The 24,781-nt window shown below is 41.4% G+C and overlaps 1 protein-coding gene and 1 long non-coding RNA gene across 2 annotated transcripts in view; one reads left to right on the forward strand and one right to left on the reverse strand.

Moving 5' to 3' along the window:
• Positions 1-11,940: 11,940 nt before the first annotated feature.
• On the reverse strand, positions 11,941-18,643 carry LOC135252995 (uncharacterized). The gene is made up of 3 exons (XR_010329506.1): positions 18,504-18,643; positions 13,333-13,469; positions 11,941-12,535 (listed from the first exon to the last, which is right to left on the reverse strand). It is a non-coding gene; the product is annotated as an uncharacterized LOC135252995 (long non-coding RNA).
• insrb (insulin receptor b) overlaps positions 16,102-24,781 on the forward strand; it is a 109,717-nt gene continuing 101,037 nt past the window's right edge. Inside the window, exon 1 of the mRNA XM_064331711.1 lies at positions 16,102-17,494. Within this exon, the coding sequence (XP_064187781.1) occupies positions 17,416-17,494 (79 nt within the window). The 5' untranslated portion in view covers positions 16,102-17,415. The remainder of the gene's footprint in view (positions 17,495-24,781) is intronic.

The raw sequence follows: 24,781 nt of genomic DNA on the forward strand, positions 1-24,781 counted from the left end.
ATCCCTTCCCTCCAGGGATTTTTTTCTTGCCACTATTTCAGTATTTTTTCCCCACTTTTCCCCCCCCACTTTTTTTCTTTAACGTCAGTTCCAGTTTTTTTGGGGGGTTCAGGCCTGGTCTTTCCAAATTTTCCCAATTTTCTGCAAAGCATCTTTGTGACAGTGTCTGTAAAATGCTGTATGCATGAAATTTACCTTAACTGAGTTGTATCACTTCTGTAAATGCTGCCATTCTTGCTATATGCGTGAAGCAATTGTGCCATGTATAAATTTGAATTCATTGGAACATTCAGGATATTTTTGTATCTTAATCACAGTAACAAATGAAATGTACCCTAATTATTTTATGGGAACTAAAATGCCTAACATTTTTGCTACGAGTTCTTTCAGACACTTAAATGAATAAATGAAGGAATGAATGAATGAATGGATGAAAATGTTTGGACCAGATTAACAGAGATTTCTCTCAGCATTTTTATATTGCAAGTATTGTATCATTATAATATCTACAGTTTAGTTCCGATTGGCAGAAATAACATTAATCCAATGCTGAATGGTATGCATGCCCGATTGATTTGGAAACTGACACTACATCTTTGCACAAAAAAAAAATGCTGGGCTCGGCACTTAAGTTAAGTCGCGAAGGGCCAACAGCATAGGGGGTTTATTTCTGTCCATCCATCCATTCTCTAAACCGCATAATCCTGGTGAGGGTCATGGAGCCTATCCCAGCATGCATTGGGTAAATGGCAGGAATACGCCCTGGACAGGTCACCAATCCATTGCAGGGCCTGAAACACTATTCACTCACACATTCATAACCCAAGGACAGTTTAGACTCTCCACTCAGCCTAGCCTGTATATCTTTGGACTGTGGGGCGAAACCAGAGTACTTGGAGAAAACCCTTGCGGACACAGGAAGAACACCAGTACTCCACCCTACTTTTGTAAAGTTCTTAAAAATACCAGGACCAGTGATACGCACGAAAAACTGCATTTTAAAAAAACATGCATATATTTTTCTATTTGTGCTTTGTCTATAAAAGTGCTTTGACTACACTACTTCAAGGTGAAAAAGGGCAATGTCTTGTTTTGGTCATCTGAACACATTTGTATCAGATGTATTTATGATGCTTGCGCCCGCAGTAGGCAATTGATGTTTGTATCACCGACAAACAGAATGTTCCTTTTACTGAACACTCTCTTCCAGTTCAAGATTTCAGCAACAGTGTCAATTTGCCATGATGGAAAGTGACAAATAAGCAACATGTAGGCTACAATAAGGCTACATCCAAAGTGTTCATCTTGAATTGTTTTAGTCATTCTCACAGAAATACGTCAATAACATTTTGCAGTATTAAGTAATTGACGTCACATTAGAAACGGGCTGTTGTTGTGTGCAAACTCTGATGGTCATAACATAAAGGTCCCTTCAGTGGCGTCACTAGGGTTGGCGACACCCGGTGCGGTCGACCGTTGGTGTCACCCGATGTTGTCGACGGGAGGGGGGGGGTTGGGAGAGGGTGCTGGCGTTCAAGCAACAAAGCGCTTCTCGTCACATTAATACCGCTAATTACATCAACCGGGACTAAGCTGCATCAGACAAATTAGCTGTTTCAACTCATCGCTACACAAAACACTGCACAAAAAATGTATTGCCAGTCATTTCGGTGTCACCCCCCTCTGATGGTGTCACCCGGTGTGGTCCGTACCCCCCGCACCCCCCTAGTGACGCCTCTGGGTCCCTCGTTATGCCCAGCTGTGCCTAACACAGTGAACAAAATCGTGATCTCTAGATGCGTGTTTGAAACAGGAATCTTGTTATCTGCATTTTTTTTCAAATTAGAATTCACTCGCCCAACTACCATTTGCCACATTCATTAACACCGTCAGTAAGTGCAGTTTCAGCCATTACTTTTGCAATTAAAATAGAATATGTTGAATTAGTCATAAATTGTTGTGATAGAATATCGGTTCTCTGCCCTGTAAGTATTGATGTCATTCAGACGACCTACATTGATGTTGATGCCAGCAGATTCAATAACAGTCTGTCTGCCCTTTAAGTTGCGTACAGTATTGACTGACTCCCTGTCTCCGTGAGCCTACCGGTCTGTGGGTATTCATCTGGGCACCTGCTGTGTGCATGACTGCCAGCGTGTGGAAGAGCTTTACACCACCCCTCTCGGAGAACAGAGCAAGAACGGAGCTTCAAATGCGTCGATGGCACACACACCGTTCTTATCAGGCTGTGGTCAGCAGTGGCTTCTCTCAGCCAAAGAAACGGGCAATGTCTTGACTCCAGGTGCATGGGTCAAATCCCATACCTGGGCCTGGTGTTTACTCAGCTGGACTTTGAATATTTTCGAACCCATGTAATCTTACGCTCTCTTCATTGTTCTTGAGAAGGGAGCAGTATCTATATAGTATGGACTATTGTATTGTACAGTGTATCTCCTGAAAGAGCGATATCACATTACAATAACCTTTAGTGCAGTGCAGTAACAAGACTTACCGCAGCAATGTGTAAGGATCTCTAACAAAGAGACCATTCAAAAGGAAGTCCAGAAATGTGTCAGCAAGCTTAACCGATATATCCACTTGCTTCATAATAAAATGTACAAAAATATTTCTGTAGCCAAATTAAGCTCTGGTTTATATGCATTCTAAATCTTTGTTAATTGGTCTTTGGCTTTAAGCGATATTTACATAGTTTGAAACATAAAGAATTACTGGGGGGAAAAAAATACCATCCGCGTGTATCTCCCGGTCTTATGCGAGGGGTGGCAGGCAGCCAATGCACCGTAAAGCAGGATTGTAAGATAAGCTCTCGGTGCGGCTTTTTTAAGGCAGCTCCACACAGCGCTGGCGCTGAACCCTTGGCAGATCTGGACGGGTTTCCTTAGCTACGGGCAGAGAGAGCGAGTTCAGCTGAGGGCAGCGAGCGCTGCTTCGGCTGCCCGTACGGCGCCGTGCGAAAATGTCAGTGTTCTGCAAAAATTGCACCTCTCAGAAAATGTCACGCTGCCCTCTAGCAGCTTAGAAACGAGCTTCACTCTCTTTTCACTTTTTTTCCCCTCATCTCTCGCTTTCTCTCTCTCTCTCTCCCTGCATTATTATTTTGGCTCTCTCCTTTATTTATTTATCTCTGTCTTCCTCTGATGCTCCTCTGTTTGACTTTATTCCTTTATTTATTTTTTTTGCCTTTCTGTATCTGATATTTTTGGAGGAATTAAAGAGAATTAAATTATTTAATTGTGCCAGTAATATGAACTGCTTCAAACTGTTTTTCTTCTGGCATTTAATGTATGCAATGAGCCACTTTGCAAGGGTGTAAAATTCTTCTTCTGCTCAGAGTATCCCTGGTTTCAGCCAGATGATCCTGCTCAATCTGTGCGAGAGTTTGTTCATCGGGTCCTCCTGTGTAATCACTGTGACCTGGGAATCACAGGAATCACACTGAGCTGCTTCTCCTCCAATGGACAGACTTCTCCAGCTCAGCGGTTAGCCTTTTGCTATTTTGTCCTTGAGGTCATTTTCTGGCTGTTCAAGATGACACTTGGAGTTGCCGCTGTATCCCATTGTCCAACAAGGGAGACAGTGACAACTGATAGATAGATAGATAGATAGATAGATGGATGGATAGATAGATAGATAGATGGATGGATGGATAGATAGATAGATAGATAGATAGATAGATAGATAGATAGATAGATAGATAGATAGATAGATAGATAGAATTTTAAGAAGTAAAGAAATATGTAAATAAACATAAAATAAATGTAGGCTACTTCAAGGAGGGATTATGGAAGGGTTGATGATTTTATTACCCATTTCCAGTGTGTTCCTATGAATTAATATGGGCTGATTTTTTGAGCATGGGGCAGGGCATTTAGAAACTTTGTATTCACCTGGCAACAGCATTGACAACATCAGTGGACCTTTGCATAAACTGGAATCCTATTGTCCTATGGAATTGACAATGGCGCTAACAATTCTTCTGAGGAATAATTCTAAAGTTTCTTTTTTCTTAAAATTATTTATGTGCAGTAAGATTAGATGTAGGGAAGGAAGAGGAGACAATGATATTGACTGTGGTTCAACAGTTCATAAATTCACTTAGCATAATCAGATAATCCCCCATTCATTTAGTAAGGAGCAGAAGGTAATCCATATTACCCAACAGAATGGCGTGTATTTTCTGGTAGCATTTCAATACACGGGAACATGGGTTTCGAGAAAATTCTCTTAGCAGCTATTACTGCAAGAGAGGGAACGCATCATTTCCAATTAGCCCATGTTGAGCACTAACTGTTAACACATGCCCTAACACACTGCCCTCTAAAAATTTAATCTAATGAATATTAGTGTAAAATGTAAAAATATCCTCTCATAAATCACAGTCATGGTGAAACGCCATAACAGAAACAAGGCTTTTTTCTTCTTGCATTCTCAAAATGGTTTATTTTTAGCTTGTTTTCCTTCGCTTCTGCACACAGCCCTGTCTCATCGCTGCTCCAGAACAGCAGTCCCACAGCTGTCCCGTTGGACTCTAGGAGAGAACAGCGGCCAGGGCCCCACACTTGTTTATGGACCAGAGGGCCCTCGACCCTGAAGGAATTTTTCCTGCGGTCACTGCTTTTTGCCCCTTTGTTCCGCGATGCAAAAAAAAAAGAGAAAGCGGTGCCTTTTTCGTTTATTGATGTGGCGGTGAGAAGACGCGGCGTTGACCTTCCTGCTACCGCTGCAGCTTCAGCACATCCGCATTTAAGCGGCGGCCTCGGCGTATTTATGAATGGGTGGAGAGCGCGGGCTTGGGGGAATTGACAGGGGTTGCGGAGACCGGCAGTGGCGATCACACGCAGCCCTGGACGCCAGTAAGGGACGGAGGATGAAGGCCTCCAGCGCTGCCTCTGGCGCCAAACCGGGACGGAAAAGGAAATTAATCAACGTTTGGCAACCCTTCTAGCGCTTCACTCCTGGGCTTTGATTGTGTTTACCGTCTCACACGTACGGGAAGCTGATTGAGAAGAAAGCCGTCCTGCTGGCTCTGTGGTACCCGTAGTGTTATTCCCAGTGACGACTGGTATAACCGAGGAAACGACGCTTTGCTGATCGCTGATAAACGGCGTCCTTCGCAGGAAGGCATAACTGGTAATTATCACCTGAAACTTGGCGGGCCCAAAGGATGGCCCTCCCCCGCTCTTTCTCTTTGCCCTTTACAGTTAAGCCTATGTGCGGACTGGTCCTCTGTGAAAGCCAGATTGTGCCAAGTTTATTTCAGGGCGCCATGACACAGGGAGGGTGTTCCTCCGGGAGCGTAGCGGGGCTTCTGAGGGGAGCGTACCGGAGGCAGGACACTTGTCAAAGCACATCAGCAGCCACGCTGGGCCTGAGTGGGCAGCGGCTGTCATCGCCACGACTCCCCGCGTACTGCGAATCCTGCGAAAGCCGGCATTACTCATGCTTCTCCCGCGATGACTTCGCATCCCGACTTGGGTAGATGGGAAAGCGTCAAGCGCTTTTTGATTTGTTTGTGTTTTTTATTCCTCCATTTTCAGAACGACCTAAAAATAGACCTTTGATTGACAAAAGGAAGCGCTGAAATCCTGGGAACAGGCAATTATTGTTAATGGATTGCAAATGTCAATGTAGGCACCTCGGTAAGTGCCTGTTCATCCACAAAGCAAATATTAGTGATTTTAGCTTGGTCGGAAAAACAGAGTAAAATTTCTTTATGTATTGCGAAATCAGTTTTACCAGTTAGAAACAAAAAATAGATAAATAAAAAAAATGTATGAATATATGTAAAAATGCATTTGGGACCAAAATATCTCGGGGCAGTGTGTAAGTATTTGGACAGTCATGCAATTTTTGTTGTTTTGGCTCCGCATTCCTGCTGTACATTGTATTTGAAATAAAAAATTAATATGAGGTTAATTTGAGGGCATTTACATCCATATCAGGTGGTCCCCGTTTTATACATCTAAAATGAGAGGACTAATGGCCTTTGAAATGGTTTCATTTTTATTCCATTGTGCCGGACTACAGACGCAAAACATCAAAAAATTGCATCAGTGTCCAAACACTTACGCACTGCACTGTACATTTGTGCTCATGTGTGCAGCCAAAGGAGACAAATGAAAACAGCGTCATGCAACGTGTACAGTGTGCAGCTTCTTCCCTTGCATTGACATGTATGGAGCACTTCCTGAGCACCAGTCACACATCGCTCCAGGCCACATGACTTTGACCTGACCTTGACTGGCCTATCGGAGCACCGCATGACGTCCGCCACATCCTCTTGGGAGTGGGTTTGGTCCACCTCTGGGATCGTGCGCCTTTTTGTTTTTCGGGAAGACAGTCCTCTAGATGGGCAGCGTTGGCATCTGTATGCGAATGGGGAGGAGGAGGGCGAGCCTTGGAGCCTATCTGTCTCCTGATAACTCCTGTTGTTCTCTCACGTGGGAAAACAAGAAGTCCTGGGATGGAGATACGGCTGAAGGTCGCGGGCCTTAACCTGAGGGCGGAGAGCGCAAGAATGTGAAAGCAGGAGTGACCCTGAGTGGACCTCTGCGCAGAATGCATGGCATTCCGGAACATTCTCCCTCCCACACAGCCGGCTGCCTTGCCACATGTCAGTGCTCCTGACCCGACAGTCTACACGGATGCACACACAAATAATTGCAAGCATTTAGTTGTCCTTGTAGCAGGAACTCCATTAACCTCAGAAAAAGAAGTAATCTGACAGCGAGTTTCACAGAAATGGTTATGAACTGGGTCAGACTCGTGTGGTTTTGTTTGGGGGCACATTGAGGTGCACCAGGGACCCAAAAGAGCAGGGCCTGAGAACTTTTCCCCCGCAGCGTTCCCGCCAGCTGGCGATAGAGGAAGAATCTCGACCTCAGTGCCAAAAGCAACGAACAGCAACACGAGATGTGCTTTCACCTCCTTCGTCAGGACAACAAGGCACCATCTTGGGTTACGGGTTGTGCTGCGTTGTGAGCGAATGGGGGCGTTAGCGGATGACCGTTTGCATCACAAAAACGAACTAGCGGGGCTTCGCGCGTTGCGCCATGTCCGGTGTGGGGTTTCGAAATCCTCTCAGTGGCTTAAGGAGTCCCCGCCCGCCATCATGTTCTCAGCACTGCAGTTCACCTGCAGTTCAGGATTATGTCCTGACCCAGGTCCTGACCCCTTTATCTCGGCTCAGAAGCCATCCTGTTTCTTTTAAACATTTTATTAATCACCTATTTGCTTAGCGGTGGCTCTTATCCAGGTTGCATGACATTGCTTACATTTCACCTACAGTATTATCTGTTTGGAGTGACGTTTGTTTTTCAGACACTGTTCAGTTGAAGGGGACGCCCCAGAGGCTGCTCAGAAAAATGTAAAATATTTTCCTTTTAAGAATGGTTTGTTTATAAGTCAATGTATCATAAATAATTTATACTGTATTTCCAGATAGACTAAACTATTTGGTTTGCACGTCCTTGCTAATATTGTGATACTTAAATATTTAATATTATTACATTAATTAGCTACATGTTTTAATCCATGTATAGTCCCAGTTTACTAAATTGTCAGTAAAAGGGAGAGAACATATTTGGATTGTCCTGAGAGCGTGAAAGTGCCCAACGCCATATAAAAATGACCCCCCCCCCCAATGACCCCCCCTTAGGTTCTTTCCATGACCCTTCCTGTACTGCAATCCCATATCTGCTTTTCCCCCACGAAAACAAATACTTCAGACTGTACATTGGGCACATTAATTGGGTGCTGGAAAAGGTGTCAAAATGTAATTCATTTTACTTTGGGAGGAGGGACTCCTTAACCAGAGGGGGCCATTTTAGTGAGCTTTGACATGAAAAATAGTTTGGGAAACCCAGTATTATATTGCCTCACTGTCTCAACAATAATTTAGAAAGTGTTATTATGAAATTTATTGACAGAAAAGTGGTAGAGTAAAATGTAATAATATGCTAAAATAAAATATTTAAAAATTGAATGAATAATTAATTAGAATTATAATTTAGTTCACATTATATTATTTTAATGCAATTTCATATGCAGCAGTAGTAGTCTTAAAGAGACAGTCCACTGGAAAAGAACGGAACGTTTTCTTAACTAGAAAATAGCTCATTTTTGCAGTGTTTTAACTGATTTGGAAGATCCCATCACCGGGCAGTAGATCGGAACAGCTGTCATATTGAGTATTCATACATAGATTTTAATATGATTGTGCCACTTTTAGTAGAGGAACAATTAGCTGTGATTTTCTCCAAATTCAGCTTGTATGAAAGGGAATGTGGACAAGATTTGTTTATTAAACAGTTATTTCAAAATTTTGACACTTTGAGATGTGTAACAATTTCCAACACAATTGCCGCAGTGTATTGACTTTGAAATGCTACGAACAAGCACTTTCCAGTTGTGTGTGCAAAACAGACACTAAGACAAGTGTTTCCAAATGCCTTTTTCTTAGTAAAAGTGCTATCACATGATTTCAGAAAATCCCATGTGGGATTGATCATTTGCACATGGGAATGTTTTTTTCTCAGCTGATGAGAGAGAGTTCTTGTGCACATTTTGACCATTTCCATTGGCTTTGATTCACATTTAGTCATTTAGCATTTTCCTGTTTGTAAACCCAAACTTTCCTATTTGCGTTTATGCACACAATGTTTGAGTCCATTAGGCAAGTGACATAAAGCAGGGAATCAATACTCACAAAATTCAGACAAATAGAAAAGTAAGTAGTGAAATGTGTTAAATGTGTTCAGAGAAGAGAAAAGGTCCTCAGCACACTGTTTGTGTAATATGTTTGGGTCTCTTTCCTGCCAATATTCTTTTTTTCCATCCATCCTTCCATCCCTGGACCTAAGGACGAGCCAGTCGCATTCCTGTTGATTGACATTGGGCTCAAGGATGTGGACCTCAGCATTCCGTTCCAGGAAAGGCTTTTCTAGGAACTGAACAAGTTAACGTGGAAAGAAAAAGTCGATCTAACGGAAGGAAGCGGCAAAAAATACAAATCTGTGAACGGGGAAACCTAGCGTAACCCACGGCCATTTTTATCTTGGGTCAGGAAGGTGACTAAACCGTCCCTACAGCCACGTCAATTTATACGTTGTTTTTTTCTTTAAGCAAAGGGAAGAGAGGATGTCGTGAGAGACCAGGATTGGAGTCTGAAAGGATGAATGGCATTGACGACTCCATTGTTCCACGAAGTATTGACAGAAATGTGTCCACTTTGTTATGGCCTTCTCTTTGTTGTTCCATGCACTATAAACATATGCATTTGCCCGTTTCCAAGTTTTCATCTGGCGCCAATAAACGAACATCCGACCTCAATGTTTTTTTGTTTTTATTGAGACTTGACTGCAGTGATGAAGGTCGCACCTGATAATTGTGGGTCCAAGTTGGCGTCATAAAAAAATAAAATAAAATAAAAAGCACGGTTTATTCAAAGCCCCCTGGTGGGGCTGCAATGCTTTGACCCAACGTGGGCCTCAGCCTTGGAGAAAATGATAGAGATGGGGAGTCACAGGAGGCTTAGAGGGGTAGCCTCTCTGTGCCCCCCCCCCACTCCACTGCCCCCCCCCCCTCCCCGCAGTCTGACACAGATGAAACTGCACACCTGATGCCAGCACCAGTAACTGACACTGATAAACATCAGAGCACAGCCAGCAGCCAGGAAAGCAGCAGATGGGGCCCCCCCGGGCATGGTGCCCCCACAGCTGCAGCTATACGGAGGGGTGGAAGGTTCCGGAGTGGTGTGCGCAGTGCGGGGGGGTGGGGGGGGGAGAGACTGTTCTCTGACATCACAGCTACTCATTGGGGCATTGCCCCAAAACAACAAATGTGAACGTAAAAGTGTAACACGTAACCTACTCTGTCATTTTTCCATGCATTTGATTTAGGCAGCTGCATACATACATTGATGTCTCAGTTGTAATGAACAAAACAATGTTCATATAAAGAGGATGTGTTGTGCAGTATTTGAGGCAGCTAAAAGCAAAAAAAAAAAAAAAAAACTTTTTTGGTCGATATGACACACACAAATTGTGATTTGTGCTTTCTGATGTATGGTGTATGGAGACTACCGGTATGGTTGCTGTGTGCCATGCACAGAGGTCAACAGGCCTTCAAGAGCCGTGTTCTATGCAGCGTTCCCTTTAACCCAAGGGCTCCAACCAATACAGTTTCTTATCACGTCCGTGTCTGCTACAGATGAGACTCTCCTGGGTGGAGAAAAAAGCATTTATCTCATTCTCATTTATCTCAAATATGTTTTTGTCTGGTTCAAGGAGCAATGTCTAAAATAAGGTTATGCAGGCTTGCTAACTTTCTGTCTCGCGCCGGCTACAGAACCAGACTAAGAGATATGTGAATTGCCTCCAGCCTCAATATCAAGCCTTGTGCCCTTGTGCAGCTTGTTGTGTATCCAGACATATCTTAACTTTAGCACATGTAGCACAGCTAAGCCTGTGTGCTGTCGATGTTAGCTACATGAAGGTATCACGCAGATGAGAGAAATGGTGTTTACATTCAGCCTGCTTTCCTGTTGCGATCCCCAGCCAGACATAGACTTTGTCTGCATTCTGCCAGATAGCGTGAGGTAAGTTCCTTCACCCAAAAACTACTTGAGCAGATTATCTCTAACGTTTAGGAACCGCTAAAATCTATGCAGCTGAAAGAAAAACTCAACAAAAACCCTCTTTTCATGCCTGCGTCAGTCACCACATATTGTTGTGGTTCATAAGCATCACAGCCACCAAGGAGGCTGATATTAGCCCTTTAAGGTGTAAGATCACGAATATGTGATTAGAATGTTCTTAACTGGCTATTCTAGTGCTTATGTAATAATCACTACTGGTAACTGAAAGCAATGGAGATCTAGAACACTGAATTTTGAAAATACATTCCAAATAACCTACTCTTCGAAGGATTAATAATGAAAGTGTGAAAATTGTGGGTCTGCTAGATGGTTCATCTTTTTGAAACACTGGTTTTTGTTGCAGTGATGTGTCCCACGGTCTACTCTCAAATCACAATGGTACCTATGCCAACTGTGGGGAGCCACACAGGGAATTACCTAATTGGTTGCAATGTTGCCCAGTTTCAGAGTTTGGGTTGGCAGGATGGTCCTTGTCGCACCATGAAAAGGGGATTCCCCTGTTTAATTGGGCACCTAAACTCTGCCTGCAGTGACCAGACTCAAAGTGTACAGAATTCACAAAATAACTGCAGCTCAGCTGGTGCACTGCCGAAGGAACAGAGACACACACTTAGAAAGAGAAGGGGTGCATGTCTGTGCTCAGTAGGATGGTCCTTTGAATATAATTGGGCATTCCAAATTAAAAAATTAAAATTGGGGACTATTTAAAAAAAAACATTAAAAAAACAGAAATGATCACCATTAAATGCATATGTAAAATGCATGTGTGTATTGTCACACACGGGACACATAGCACTAGATGCCTCTCTGCTGCAGCTGTATCAAAAAAAAACATCCCCAGCCTAAGAGCAGGTTAAACAGAATAATGCCAGAAATTTTGGTCAAGACATACAGTAAATTGTAATAGATGACCTTCTGTTCCTTGGTGAACCACTCAGAGGCAAAATTGGGGGTATACAATCAGCACTGGCACAGTCCAAATTCCATGCAAGACCATGGGACTAGGCTTTACACTGCACCAATGCCCTAACAAGATGCCCTACTATTTTGAATGGAGAATGTCAGTAGTGATACACACATCAAAATCTGAATTTATGCAGTATCATTCGACAATTATGAGATGTGCATACCCATTTACTCCAGATAAAACATGCATTAGGACAAAGGTAAGGGTTTTGAACAACAGCAAATGAATGTGTTTGTGCATTGAAATGTTGTCAGATAATTCTGCATTATAGAAATGACATACACTGCAGACATACTGAAATTAAATATATTTAATCAAGCTATTGAAACACTTAAAAATACATAGACAAATATATGAAATGATATATATAATGTAAGAAATGTATTTCTATTTCCCAAAAAGTCCATACATTTACATATATATTGCAGTATATTTGTATGTTTAATCTGTAATTGGGCTTTGTCTCACAGTGGCGGTTTTCCCAGGAATGAAGCTGCGTGCAGGCCTTACGTTTTTTGAACGCGGTTTCATTGGAGACAAACTTTCGCCGCATTTGACCCGTTTCCGTGTCCCTCTGATGACAACACAGTCGGAAAATGAGCGATGATGTTCCCTCCAGCGGAGCAGTGTCTGCTGGCGGCGTGGGGAGCGGCCGAGCGTTGCCAGTGCCAGGACACAGCCGGGAGGTCAGAGGGGATCCGAGAGAGAACTTCTCCTCCCTGCCTGTGATCCGAGGGGCTGCCTCCTGACAGTTTTATGGCGGCAGGCTGCTTGCTCAATCTTCCCAGCAACCACCCCGCCAACGCGCCCCAGCCCCCCCACCCCCCACACACACCCCCACACACAAATCGACCGACCTTCTCTAAAGCACATCTGCTTAGGTCTGGAGTCTGCGGTAGGCATTAGGGTGCGTAGTATTCAAAAGAAAATGAAACATTTTTTGGGGAAAAAACGAGAGAGAGAGAGAGAGACACACAGAGAGAGAGAATTTAGAATTTAGAAGGAAAAGCAGGTTTCAGATAGGCTTACAACCTCTCTTACTTCCCCTCACTCTCTTACAATTCAAGGTTGTCTAGCCAATAAATGATCAGGCAGTTTTTCTTTTTGTAACAGTCAGCCTCGTTTATCCCCAGCTCATTTCTTTTTATACATTTAACATTTGAAATCAACCGTCGTCTCCTTCCCTTCCCCGGGCCCTTCCCTGCACGGTTCAATGTTTTCTAGTGACATCTGTTGCTGGGAAGAGGAAGCACAGCAGTGAGAGTACTGCAGACCAGCAGACTGTCCGGTTACCAGGACAACCCTGGCCAGATGCTGCACAGACTTTGCAGTCTCTTCTCTGATGAGCAAGATCAGTGAACACCAACCCAGATCAGGCCAGGGTTAGATCACAAGGACATTCTGTGTTTGACCATTAAAAGCATGCTGGCAGATCTATAGAGGTATGCTGATTCAGATTGTAGCAGACCTTGGTGCACATGCAGTACATGCAGTCGGAGTCCTGTACACCCAGTCCCTGCACTTCACCTTAAACTTCATCTTAAACCACAGTACACATAACTATACACATAGTGTGTTACTATGCGATGGGTGCTTACAAAGCTTTTAATGAAGATCTTGTAGAACGGGCAGACGGGTGCTCCAATTCGCCAACACCTTTGCTCCTCTAACCCAATCCTGCACTTACATGTAACTTAAGTAAGGCATCCTGCCAGGCAGTAATGGGGCCTCTTCAGGTTAACAGCTCTGGCCATCCCTCTGAAAATCGCCGATACTGTGCTGTCAGAATCCAAAGGACGGGAGTAGAGCACAGAGGGCGGGTTCCTCATGAAATAGAGACAGGCACATAAAAACAGGACCTTGTGTGTATTAGAGACCCCGTTTAAAAAGACAACCTGTAGGGTGGAAAACCAGTACACGGTGGATTCATTATGTGTTTCGCGTGCTGCACCAGGTCCCACAAACCTGCGCAGGCAACGACAAACTTGCTAACTGTCGCAAGACATCGCGATTACTGACCAGCAGGGATGGGTCCCTGCGTTCAGCATCAAATTGGTTTCATAAGTGTGTTATGAGGTGACCTGAACTTGAGTGCTAGAGAGTGTGTGTTCTCAGGAATGGCGTGGGTGTGTATGAGCGTGTATGCGGTGGGGGTTGGCGGATTTGGTCGGGGGGGGGGGGGGGGGGTTGTAAAAGTATTACCCGCACCACACCCCATGGCTTTTTGCAGTAACCAAAGGAAGTGTCTTGAGGATGTCTCGTGTTTTATAGCTCTGAGTCGTGTGAACATTCCTTCAGATCCTGTCACAAAGAAGCATTCAGCGAGATACAAATAATCTGGAGAAACATGACAGGGGGCTTAAACCGGGGAAAAAACTGAACAAAAAAATAAAACCATTTCAGAATCATGAAGAGTCCTTTGAAAGATTTGGCTGCATTAGGGGGAAAACGTATAATGATCTCTTTTGCTCATTTCACAGGATACTTTTAACAATAAGTTATTTTTCATATTTTATGGGCTAACTTATAATATCAGTAAACAGCAGTCCGTGTGACATAAATTTGAAGAACTTCACATAAATTCAATGTGTGCCATTTTAAGTGGTGTTCAATAATTTACTTGATAAGATGGGATTGTGATGTTTTACACCATTCTCAGAGTAGGATAGAAGTATAATGTGGGACTCGTAGCTTTTTAGGATGCAAATCCCAAGGACACAAGGACTTTAAGATTCAGATCCGAAATCTATGCAACACATTTTGTCAAAACATGTATGACTGTTTAAAAACACAGTACCTATTTCAGAGAAAACACTGTGATTTGTGCTATTAATTAGTGTCTTAGAGAGAACCTCTACAGCAGAACTACACGGTGAAATGTCCAGTGTTAACTCACCTCTAACAGTGTCAATTCAACTGTACTAGATACCTAATGGGGACCAAATGTTATCTGGTAGAGTTGCAGTAACACTTTTAAAGTTGAATTAACACTGGACATTTTACTGTGTACAGATTTTTCGTAACTTGGAAAAGCATTTGAAAATTCTAACTACAACAAACATTTGTATGCAGACTGATGAAATCTTTTGTGGACAAAATGGTAGACCATTCTTGCGAAGCAATATGAGGAACAAAAAGCATATATCAATCATACAATGGCCTCCAAATTTATTCACATTTAGCCTATGTTTTGATAACGATGAACAGAAAAATATATAAAATAAACAATAAAAATCAACTAAATCAATTTCTCTGAGCAATTGTATTGATATAAAAGAATATGATCCCCACTTATACAATATAGCTCATTGCCTCTACTGTTTATTTTACAGCCAAAATTTCTTAATCTTTATCAAGGGTATGGATAATTTTTTTTAGGGCACTCTACTTATTTTAACATTTCTACACTCAATTACGCCATTACCCTGTTCACAGTTAGTGCGAATTTTTTTATAGTTCAAACAATATAATAGCCTGACATGCACATTCTAATATGCCTGCACTTTAAAGCCGGGCAAGTAAGCCAAACTGCGTATAGCTGGTAAGCCAAATCAAACAAAAATTGTACTATTCTGAGACAAAACGTTTCTCTCATTTTTGGCTCCCTAGCTGGCATCCAACCATACAAAGTTTCCCAAATACGTTATAACTACATATTTTTTTAAAAAAACCCACATTAGCACTACAATAACATCTATGCTTGTATCTGTGTAGCATATGCGAGACATTTATAAAAATCTTTTTTCCTTTGATTAGGAACACATAGCTTATCTACATATGATTTTCTAAAGGGACAGCTCGTGCTCAAAATAATTATCTTTTCAGTAATCATTGAATTGATATAATTTTAAGGCTTTTTATCCCAAACATATGAAATTAGATCTATACCAGGATTTCATTTGAAGAACACTTAAGGTGAACTTCTTTAAATTTACATTGGATTTTGTAGGAGGAGAAAGCCATGGTTTCTTTTAAAATTCGATGAAAGAACACGATTTAGCCTACACTAAATCCTGGGCTTAAATGAGTGTATAAATGTGTGTTTCCGTGTTTGATCAACCATTTTTTTGTAAAATAATTATGTTATTAATTATTATGTTAAATCAATTATTTTTTTTATTTTACGACATGTTCCGACATAATTCAAAAGGTCAATTGAACAATTCCCGGTCGAAGAAATCGTGGATTAGGCTATTTTCTGCCCCTTCACGTTATCGCTCTAGCTAGCTAACGACTGGCGTGAATAGTTCGCCAATAGGAACAAACAACTGTAGCTAGGCCATAGGCTATTCTTCTGTCTAGGAGGCTAGTCTATCGTTCAAAGTCGCTGTAATCGAAACGCTGGTAAACTGCCATTTTTCAGATAGTATCTAAAGTGTACGGTTTACCCTTGATTTGATACTAGCACATAGAGGCTTGTGCCTCATGCCGACATTCTATTTCTCTCCTATCCACGTATTCCCATTTACTCCACTTCATGATCCACTCCGTATTTTCTGTCACACCCACCATCTGCCCCAGCTGACTGGCAGTACTTGTTTACTGGTGGAGAGAGACAGAAAGAGACGGAAAAGGGGGGAACCTGAGAGAGAGGTACCGCAGGCGGGGGGAGAGAAGTTTTTCGCTTTTAGCGGATTCTCATGCTGTTGAGCTTGTTTACCTTGCTGTCCTGTTTCCTGCAAACGAAAAAATAATAGAATTTACCACCGATCTACAAACCTCGTCGGGTTAAGATTAGCCTGCAAGCTTTCTAATCCGAAAGAAATAGCCAGAGGATACGGCGTGGAGTTTTCACACTTCGAAGCCTTGTGGTGGAAGCAGCGGCTTTTATTTGTTTTGTTTAAAGTGTCTCGCGTTTCCTTTCTTGGCTGTTTTTTTCTTCCACAAATCACTTTGGAACAGTAGCGAAAGAGTTCAAAGGAAGGTTGATTCGCCGAAAAGGAAAAGCAATCAGCACGTTTTTTTCAACGCGATTCTTGAGGAGTTCCTGGGATGTGTTTATTTTTCTACTGGACGTTTTAACAAAACGATCTTCCTGTAATACAGGAAAGAAGTGGAATACTTGGCAGTGTATAAAACGCAGCGACCTGTGGAATAAAACGTGCAAGCCTGTTGGATAGCTAAACGCTATCTTCGTCTAAGGTCGACAGAAGTTCGAAGAAGAACCTTGATTTATAACCAGAGGAACCAACATTTCAAAATTCGCAGTTGTCTGCATGAAATTAACGAAGTGTCCTCTGTATATTTAGCCTGATTGTTGAGCGAAAAACGATTATTACAATAAGAATCTTCAAATCGGTTACTAACTAATCAGGGTATCAGCAGTTAGCTACTAGCTACCCCTTCGGGTACCTCCTCACTAGCCAGCGGTGTGGGATTTCTTTTTCTCGACTCAAGAAGGATTTTGTCAAACAAACTTTAACAGATGAAAGTGGAGGACAATCCTATCTAAGAGCATTGAAGATGAAACTTTTTAGTCGCTTAAATGTTGCTAGAACCCAAGATCACATTATTTAGTAGTGAATTTTGCAGGGCGGAACAATAATAAATAGTTGATCAGACATTGTAAATTTTGAAACACAACCACGTTGGACCCCCGGCCCCTTTTTTGGGGGGCCGACTGGTGTTGTATCTTTTTTTTCTGATTGGATATTATTTGAATGAATTAGATTCATAGGCCACTTCAAATACATTGGAATCGAATTTTTGGTTGCTATTTATAAGCTTCCTCCACGTTTTGGATATCGCTAGTAACATTACCGGAGTCAGAATGCGGCTGCAGACCTCGGCGGTTGTTTTGGTCACTTTTATCTACGCTGTCTGCAATTGCGGGCAAACAAATGGAGAAAGTAAGTACCCAAGCATTATTTGCTGTACAGGTTATTTAAATGTGTTCAAAAGGGACAGAAAACAAGTTTTAGTATTTTAGTAGGCCTGTTGGAGTACTAGGTCTTTCTTTCGCCAATTTATCTTTTTTAAAAAGTTGCCGAAATGAAATGGTACAAGACGACTTAATTTAGTCTATTGCATCAGCAAAATTAAATATAATATATATATATATATATATTATATGAGAGAGAGAGAGAGATAGATATGACATTTATTTTACCTAGCTGTTTAACACGGACAATTATTATTCTCATTAGTTAATTATAAGACCCCCCCCCCCTCCCGCCCCCTCAAAAAAGGAAAAAATAGGCCTGGTGTACATAGCTACGTCAGCCCGAAGGCCAGATTAGCTCTCGTAACGGGTGTAGGGTGGTCTGTTGCAGCGAAACTAAACTGGAAGTTGCGGGATCCGTGTGTAGCCTACGTTTAGGCCTCTCACGTTGGGCTGGGAATGTAAACAAATTTAAGAAGATTCCGATATCCCATTAGCTAGTGTGGGATTTCATTATGTTAACGCCATTACAAAGATTCATTTTTCTTAAATGCACATATATTCATTTGCTTCCATGTAATTTTATTTTGGTTAAAAAAAAAAACCCATTAGAAATAAGGAGGAAAATCGTGGACACGTTTGGCATGTTACAGTGTAAGCGATTTGGCTAGCACGATGTTCAGTAACCGAAGTTAACATTTGGTTCGGTTACCTTTTATTTGTAAACCCTTCACACGTGATTTTATAAAATTAATTATGGTAGCAGCCAGTATAAATTTCAAGCAGATCTTTTTCCGTCGAGTTGTGAGGCTAAATATTGGCTAATCGCACGATTTGCGCATGCCCTTTCGCAGATGTAGCGCTACACTAGGCTATTATTATTATGCAATGGGATTTTAGATTGAGCATAGCTATATCAAGGCCACCTGTTCTAACGTTAATCTCTTGATTGTAGCGAAGGTAGCCATGTTACTCACCGATAACCAGCGACAATCTGCTGCCATGGCACGTAAGATACGGACACACCTGCTTAAACCTGGCTGTGTACGTGGAGTCTCCAGATAATATCGGAGAAATTACAATGAAATAATTAATCATATGGAACATGATTTTCCACAAACATTTTTCGTGTTTCGTATGCTACTTAATGCACACGTGGCTAGATTGCTAAATCATAGCCTAAACGACAGCACGAGAACCGAATTATCCACCAATTAATTGGTGTTAAAATGAAGTCGCCTGGTAACCTGAATGATCAGCTAGTCTACTGGAACCTTCGGCTTGAAACTAAAATGTAAATTGCTAGGAACTGGTTACTATTTTTGCCACAGTGCCCAAAGTACTACAGTTATGTCAGCCGTGACTAGACTACATTTAGCATTGGTTTCGCATTAAGGTCACGTAGGCTACAAAATCTTAGTAATTTTGTTGCTTGCCTGCGTTAAAAGTCCATGTGTGCGCTCGCATATAGATGTGCTTGCCGAGTGTTTCTTTTGACTGTTCTTACATGGGTTACATGTTTCTTCAGCGCAGGGTTGCAAAAAAGAAGTTGTTAGCTGATGCTAAACCACCAGACAGAAATGATTTTGTATGGAAATAGGATATAGAACCAGGTCATGGGATCAACATTTAGGCTAATATTTTGCATAGTAATTAAATCACATTGCAAGGATTGTCCCTTCCTTGATTTTTGGGCTCATGTCTTAGTCTTATAGTTGGCAAAATAATCCTCCATAAAACAATTTTGGATATTGAATTAATACTCAATCTGTATCCAAAAATCAGTAATGCATTTTCACCAAGTTGAAATGTGGGTATGTTTACATGTTGTTTCCTGTGGGAACTTATTTTTGTGGGGCCCATGTTTTTGCTTTCATTTTTGGGCCGTTTTCTTCTGCTTTTATTTCTGAATTTGCTCGCTTGCATTTCTGTAATTTTATTATAAGACTGCCGCCTTTACTCATCACCTTATGTTTAATTTGGAAAGCATCATAATTCTTTTAAATGGATGTGGTGATTTGCAGTGGATCAACCACGTAATATTTCTGTTAAGTTTTTGACAACAAGGAAGGAGGTTGACTTAAGTGTTTTACAGAACCTTAAAGTTCATTTTGAATGCGATGTTTCTTACAACCTGGCCTGTGTGTCTGTTGCTTTACTCTAAATACACAGTATAGGTCACATTGGCTTTAATGTTCTTCCATACTGTTGTATTCATTCATAACACTGCAGATATTGAGGATGTTCTTTGCAACTCCCCCATTGGTTATTCAAAACATTTGAAGTAAGTGGAGATGAGTACAGCTCTTAACTGCACAACTGTAGTGGAATGTTTGGTTTTGGATTTTATGGTATGTGTATCTTGACACATGATTCATTTTCTAAATACTTTTTTCAGTGCCACCCTGGACATAATCATTGCATTTGAAACAACAGAGCATACTGCGGTTTTCTCGCATTGCAAAGACCTATTGGGATTTTATAATAACTTATGCATTAAGAGAACTAATATTGGTTTTTGAAAAACTGGAAGTGGCATTTTGTATCCCCTTGAAGTGTACAGGACACTACATTTCTTGTATAATTTGTAATATATATTTATTTTGTAACCCCGCATTTTTTGAACTATTACTAGAAATATAGAGATTATCAAATACCACCAAAACATGTCGGCAGCTGTGTTCGTTTTCTTTAAAAAAAAAAAACCTTTTGACACAGATGTAGATATAGCCCTCTGTTTTTTGGATTTGTCTCAAAATTAAAAACAGAAATGGCTATAAGAAGTGTGCTGTTCTGAAGGAGCTGTGTTATGTCACAAAATGAACACATGTACTATTGTTTACTTCAGGAAATTAGGTTCTTAGTGGGCACTGCTTGTTCTGAAATTTGTCTTTTTAAAGCCAGGCAGCGTTCATAACCTGAGGTATTGTCATCTACTGTCTTTGTATAGTGACTTACTGGATAGTACAGTAAATCTACCAAACAGGTTTTTTTAGTGTTTTCAATTTGCTGATATGAATTTTCAGATATCCTAGTTGGCATTTTTTATGTCAGAATTACTATTGTCTATTGTACCTTTTCAGACAACCATCTTCATAGGTTATATGCTTGTAACAATTTGTAAACTGTGTCGTGCCACCCTTAAAACCTGAAAATTTTACTGTGCCTGAATATATTTTATGATTTTCAAAACAATAGTTTTGCTGCATCTTAAAAGCACGGCAGCCTATTCCTGAACAACCACTTTGAAGAGAAATATATTGGAAAAAATTTTATCAGTTAAAAAAACCCAGTTACATTTCCTGTGGTTTCATTGGAGAATGCTTAAACTGTAATGTCTTTTTTCTAACATGACGAAAGGAACTCCATTATTTTACCCTTAAAGAAACTCTTTCATACTTATTTTAAGCTCTGACAGTTATGGGATGTTAGACATCACTTGTGTTTATAAAAGGAGTTGCTATTTCTTTGTCGGGGTTCTGATTCAGTTCATTTCAATTTTATTTGTATAGCGCTTTATACAGAGAACTGTCACAAAGACACTTTACAGAGTAGCAAGGCAAGAGACAGAGCAAAAAGAGCAAACGGAGAGAACAACAGGCCTGAACCCCCAAATAGCAGGTACGTAAGGTAAAAATCTCCCAGTGGGGGGAGAACCCTCAAACGGCGGCGAGAAAAAACTCCCCAATGGGAAGAAATCTCGAGAGGAACCTGGCTATAGAGGGGAAGCCCATCTTCCACTGGCCAGCTAGCAAATAAAATGGGTTGAGCAGGTTACAGCTGAGGTGAAAGCTAATGGGAATAATAGAAGACCAAATGGTATAGTTATAATAGTGAAGTTTAGAGGAGCTGGATGTTGGATCTGGAGCTCCAGACAGCATCAAGGCATGGGCAGGGGTGGAACAGGGCTGAAGCAGTCCATGACCATGGAGCGAAGGACAGGACTGGAGCAATCCCGTGGATTCAGGCAGAGGAAACAGGCTGGAGTGGGCTTTGGACTCAGGGTGAAGTAAGGGGTGGGAGCCCCATGGAAAGGGAAACAGAGAAGACAGGGTTAAGGTCAGCTAGACACTTGATGCTAAGCTACCTAGCGTGTCCACTCCATAGGGCCAGTTTGAAACTTGAGGCTAAGCTAACTAGTGTGTCCGCTTTGTTGATGCAAGCTTGACAGTTAATGCTAAGGTCCCTACCGAGCCCTGACATTCGTGTTTAATTTCACGGACTCCATGATTATACATGACCATTTAACAGAATTATAGAACTATAGGAATGGCGAACTATAGGACTGAGTAAAGAGGCAAGTTTTAAGCCTACACTTGAAGGCAGAGCGTGTGTCTGAAGCCTGTACGTACGTAGGGAGATTGTTCCAGAAGACAGGAGCTCTGAGGGAAGGCTCTGCTGCCCATTGTAATTTTAGATGCACATTGAATTTTCACATAACCAGCATCCAGTGGACAAAGTAACCTTGGAGGAGAGTAAGGAATAAGTAACTCACTAAGATAGTCAGGGGCTAAACCATTTAGAGCTTTTTGTGTTAACAGCAAGATCTTATAGACGATTCTGGATTTGACAGGCAGCCAGTGAAGAGACTGAAGCACTGGACTGATATGTTCCCATTTCTTAGTTCTAGTAAGGACCCTAGCTGCTGCATTCTGTACAAGTTGTAGACGTTTCAAGGCCAAGTTGATGTAACCTGACAGTACAATGTTACAATAATCAAGCCAACTCAACTCAAACTTCCCAGTTCACTCATCTAATTATTGTAATTTAAACATTCCTTTAAAGTATTAAGAAGTTGGTTAATATACAGCTTGTTAGTCTGGCAGATGTTTTGAATTTGGCAGTTTACATATTTTGCTGTTTCTGCCATCACCCAGAAAGTTGATAAATAGACCAATAAAAATAAAAAATGTAAACCTTCCAGAAAAATATAAATTACATTTTTATATTTGTGTGCTGGATTCGTAAAGAATGCCTCCTGTTTTAAATTGTCCATTGATTACAACATGGAAAGAAAAAAGAAGTGTAAATATTATTAGAATGAGTCAGCAGAACACAGCAATATTAGTTAAGCTGTCTAGAGTGAGATGAGAATTGTGGTGTAATGCTATGAAATGATTACTGAAATTTTTTTTGTCAACGTATTACCAAGAGATTACAGTGGGTGGCATGTTTCTGGAATTTGTTGGATCTCGAGATCTGTTCATACAGCAGCCCGGTTCTGCTGTTGCGTATCGCACCTGTGATAGGTTAGCCTTTCACCCGATTTACTAGGATAAATACTGTGTTACAAAGAGAAGGGTGTGTGGGGGAAAGAGAGCAAATGCACGTAGTCAACTTCCCTCAGAGGATACTATGCCTGTGTGCAAGATGTGAACATAACAGTTAACAAAACATAACAAAAGTGTCACTAAACCTTGCTTGTCATTCTGTGGCCTGACGAAGGTGAGGTGGAGCATTAGCCGGGCTCAGCTCTGATCCACGGCATCAGGCGATTCGCTGTGTCTGAACATCCTTCAGAGTTGGTCTGCAGGGAGAAACCGGCACACTGTACACCCCGACCGTCGGCAACAACCCCAGATAAAATGTGCTCTGCTTTAATGCGGACTGTAGTTAAAACCATGGTTGGGCTTAATATCAAGCATCTGCAGTTACAAAATTATGGGCTTATCAGGGGTTTTGTATAAAATTTATGCCTCGTGTTTCTGTTTTCTTTTCAGAAATGTATTTTCAGAGAACATTCTGGCACCGTGTAATTCGGTCACAGAATTTAAAGACCTGGTTTGGTCTCAGATTTCTTAAAAGATTGGGTATTATATATTGAAACATTTTGTTTTGAATTCTTGCTTTTAAGTAGTATACCTTTTTGTCTATGCTCCCGGCACTTCCTCCTTTCTTCCTTACTCATAATCCTGTAATTATCTATTGTTGAATAGAGAAGCCCTGTACAGTTGCCAGCATTAACATCCAAATGGGTCACACGCAGTAATTAAGTATTTCAACAAATTGACACATTAGAGGTCATCCAAATAAGTTACTGTACAAACAGGGTTGGGAGCTAATTTGAACTAGTAGGCCTTATTTTCTTTGGCAGAGTTACTTAGTTTTACACTGTTTATGGATAAAGCTAATTTTTGTTACAGAGAATCCAGAGAATTCAGCTCAAGGTGTTAAAATAAATAAAATTGTTAATTAAATGGCCATTCATTTAAGATCTGTACCCTTTAAATAATATCACTGTTGGTGTTCTTAGTTATTTTCAAGAGATACACATGTTAATAGTAGGCCTATAACCTGTGAAAAGCAAATGTACCAAATTTTAATGCAAACAAAGGGTTATTGGCTTTAATGATGGATATTTGAATTCTGTCAAAATCATCCAATACGTTTTTACAATTTTTTTGTGCACTATGATTTAATATGGTGAATCTGTTTTTTAAAATTATTATTACTGATTTCTGCCACACATTGCTTGTTGATTGCAGAAAGGAGGCTCGCTATTCAGCTCTGCTTAGCTTGTATTGCAAACTAATGTAAATCTTTAAAATGTATGAGCAGAATGAGCCATTATTGACATGCCATTGGTTTTACTGATGGATCCTTGAAATGTCAGAAATAATTAGTCACCTAAGGGCGAAGCCTACCTCTCACTGTATAATGACGTGAAGGACAAAAGAGAGCAGGAGATAATGGAAGTTCCATAAAAACCAGCAAATCTCGGCTGTCTGATTAGACGAAAACAAGTTGTGCAACTGTGCGGCTGGCCCCCTTCTCGTTCCTCTCAGGCTTGTGAGCAAAGCGCTGTAGGAAACGGTGAAAATATTTCAGGGCCTCCGAAAGGCCTCTGGGCCTGACAGACACACGCTGTAACCGCTCCGCTCCAAATGCAGCGGCTGCCCGAGTTATTCTTTCAATAACGCGGCCAGTGAATTAGTCGGTCGCTTGCAAAATAAGATTTGTGGCGCGTTCCTTAGGTCTGATTACATCTCGGCTCTGTGTCCGAAGGAGAGGGAATGGCTCGATTCTATTTTTAATCAAAGAATGGGTGGGAATACTCACGGTCTCTCTGGGGAAAGCGTTCCAGACGTTTGAGCTAAAATATCGGGGCAAATGTTTTGAGCGATTCGGATTCGAGATTGGGGAGCCTTTAGCCGTGTAGGTTGTGTGCGTGGTGCTGTTGCGGATAGCATGGTGCTCTGCAGTGCGTAGTGGTATTTGGCGTTTTCCCCCCTAATGTCGTTGGTTTGGAATGTGT

This window comes from Anguilla rostrata, chromosome 4 (genome assembly GCF_018555375.3).
Source record: "Anguilla rostrata isolate EN2019 chromosome 4, ASM1855537v3, whole genome shotgun sequence".
Lineage (NCBI taxonomy): Eukaryota > Metazoa > Chordata > Actinopteri > Anguilliformes > Anguillidae > Anguilla > Anguilla rostrata.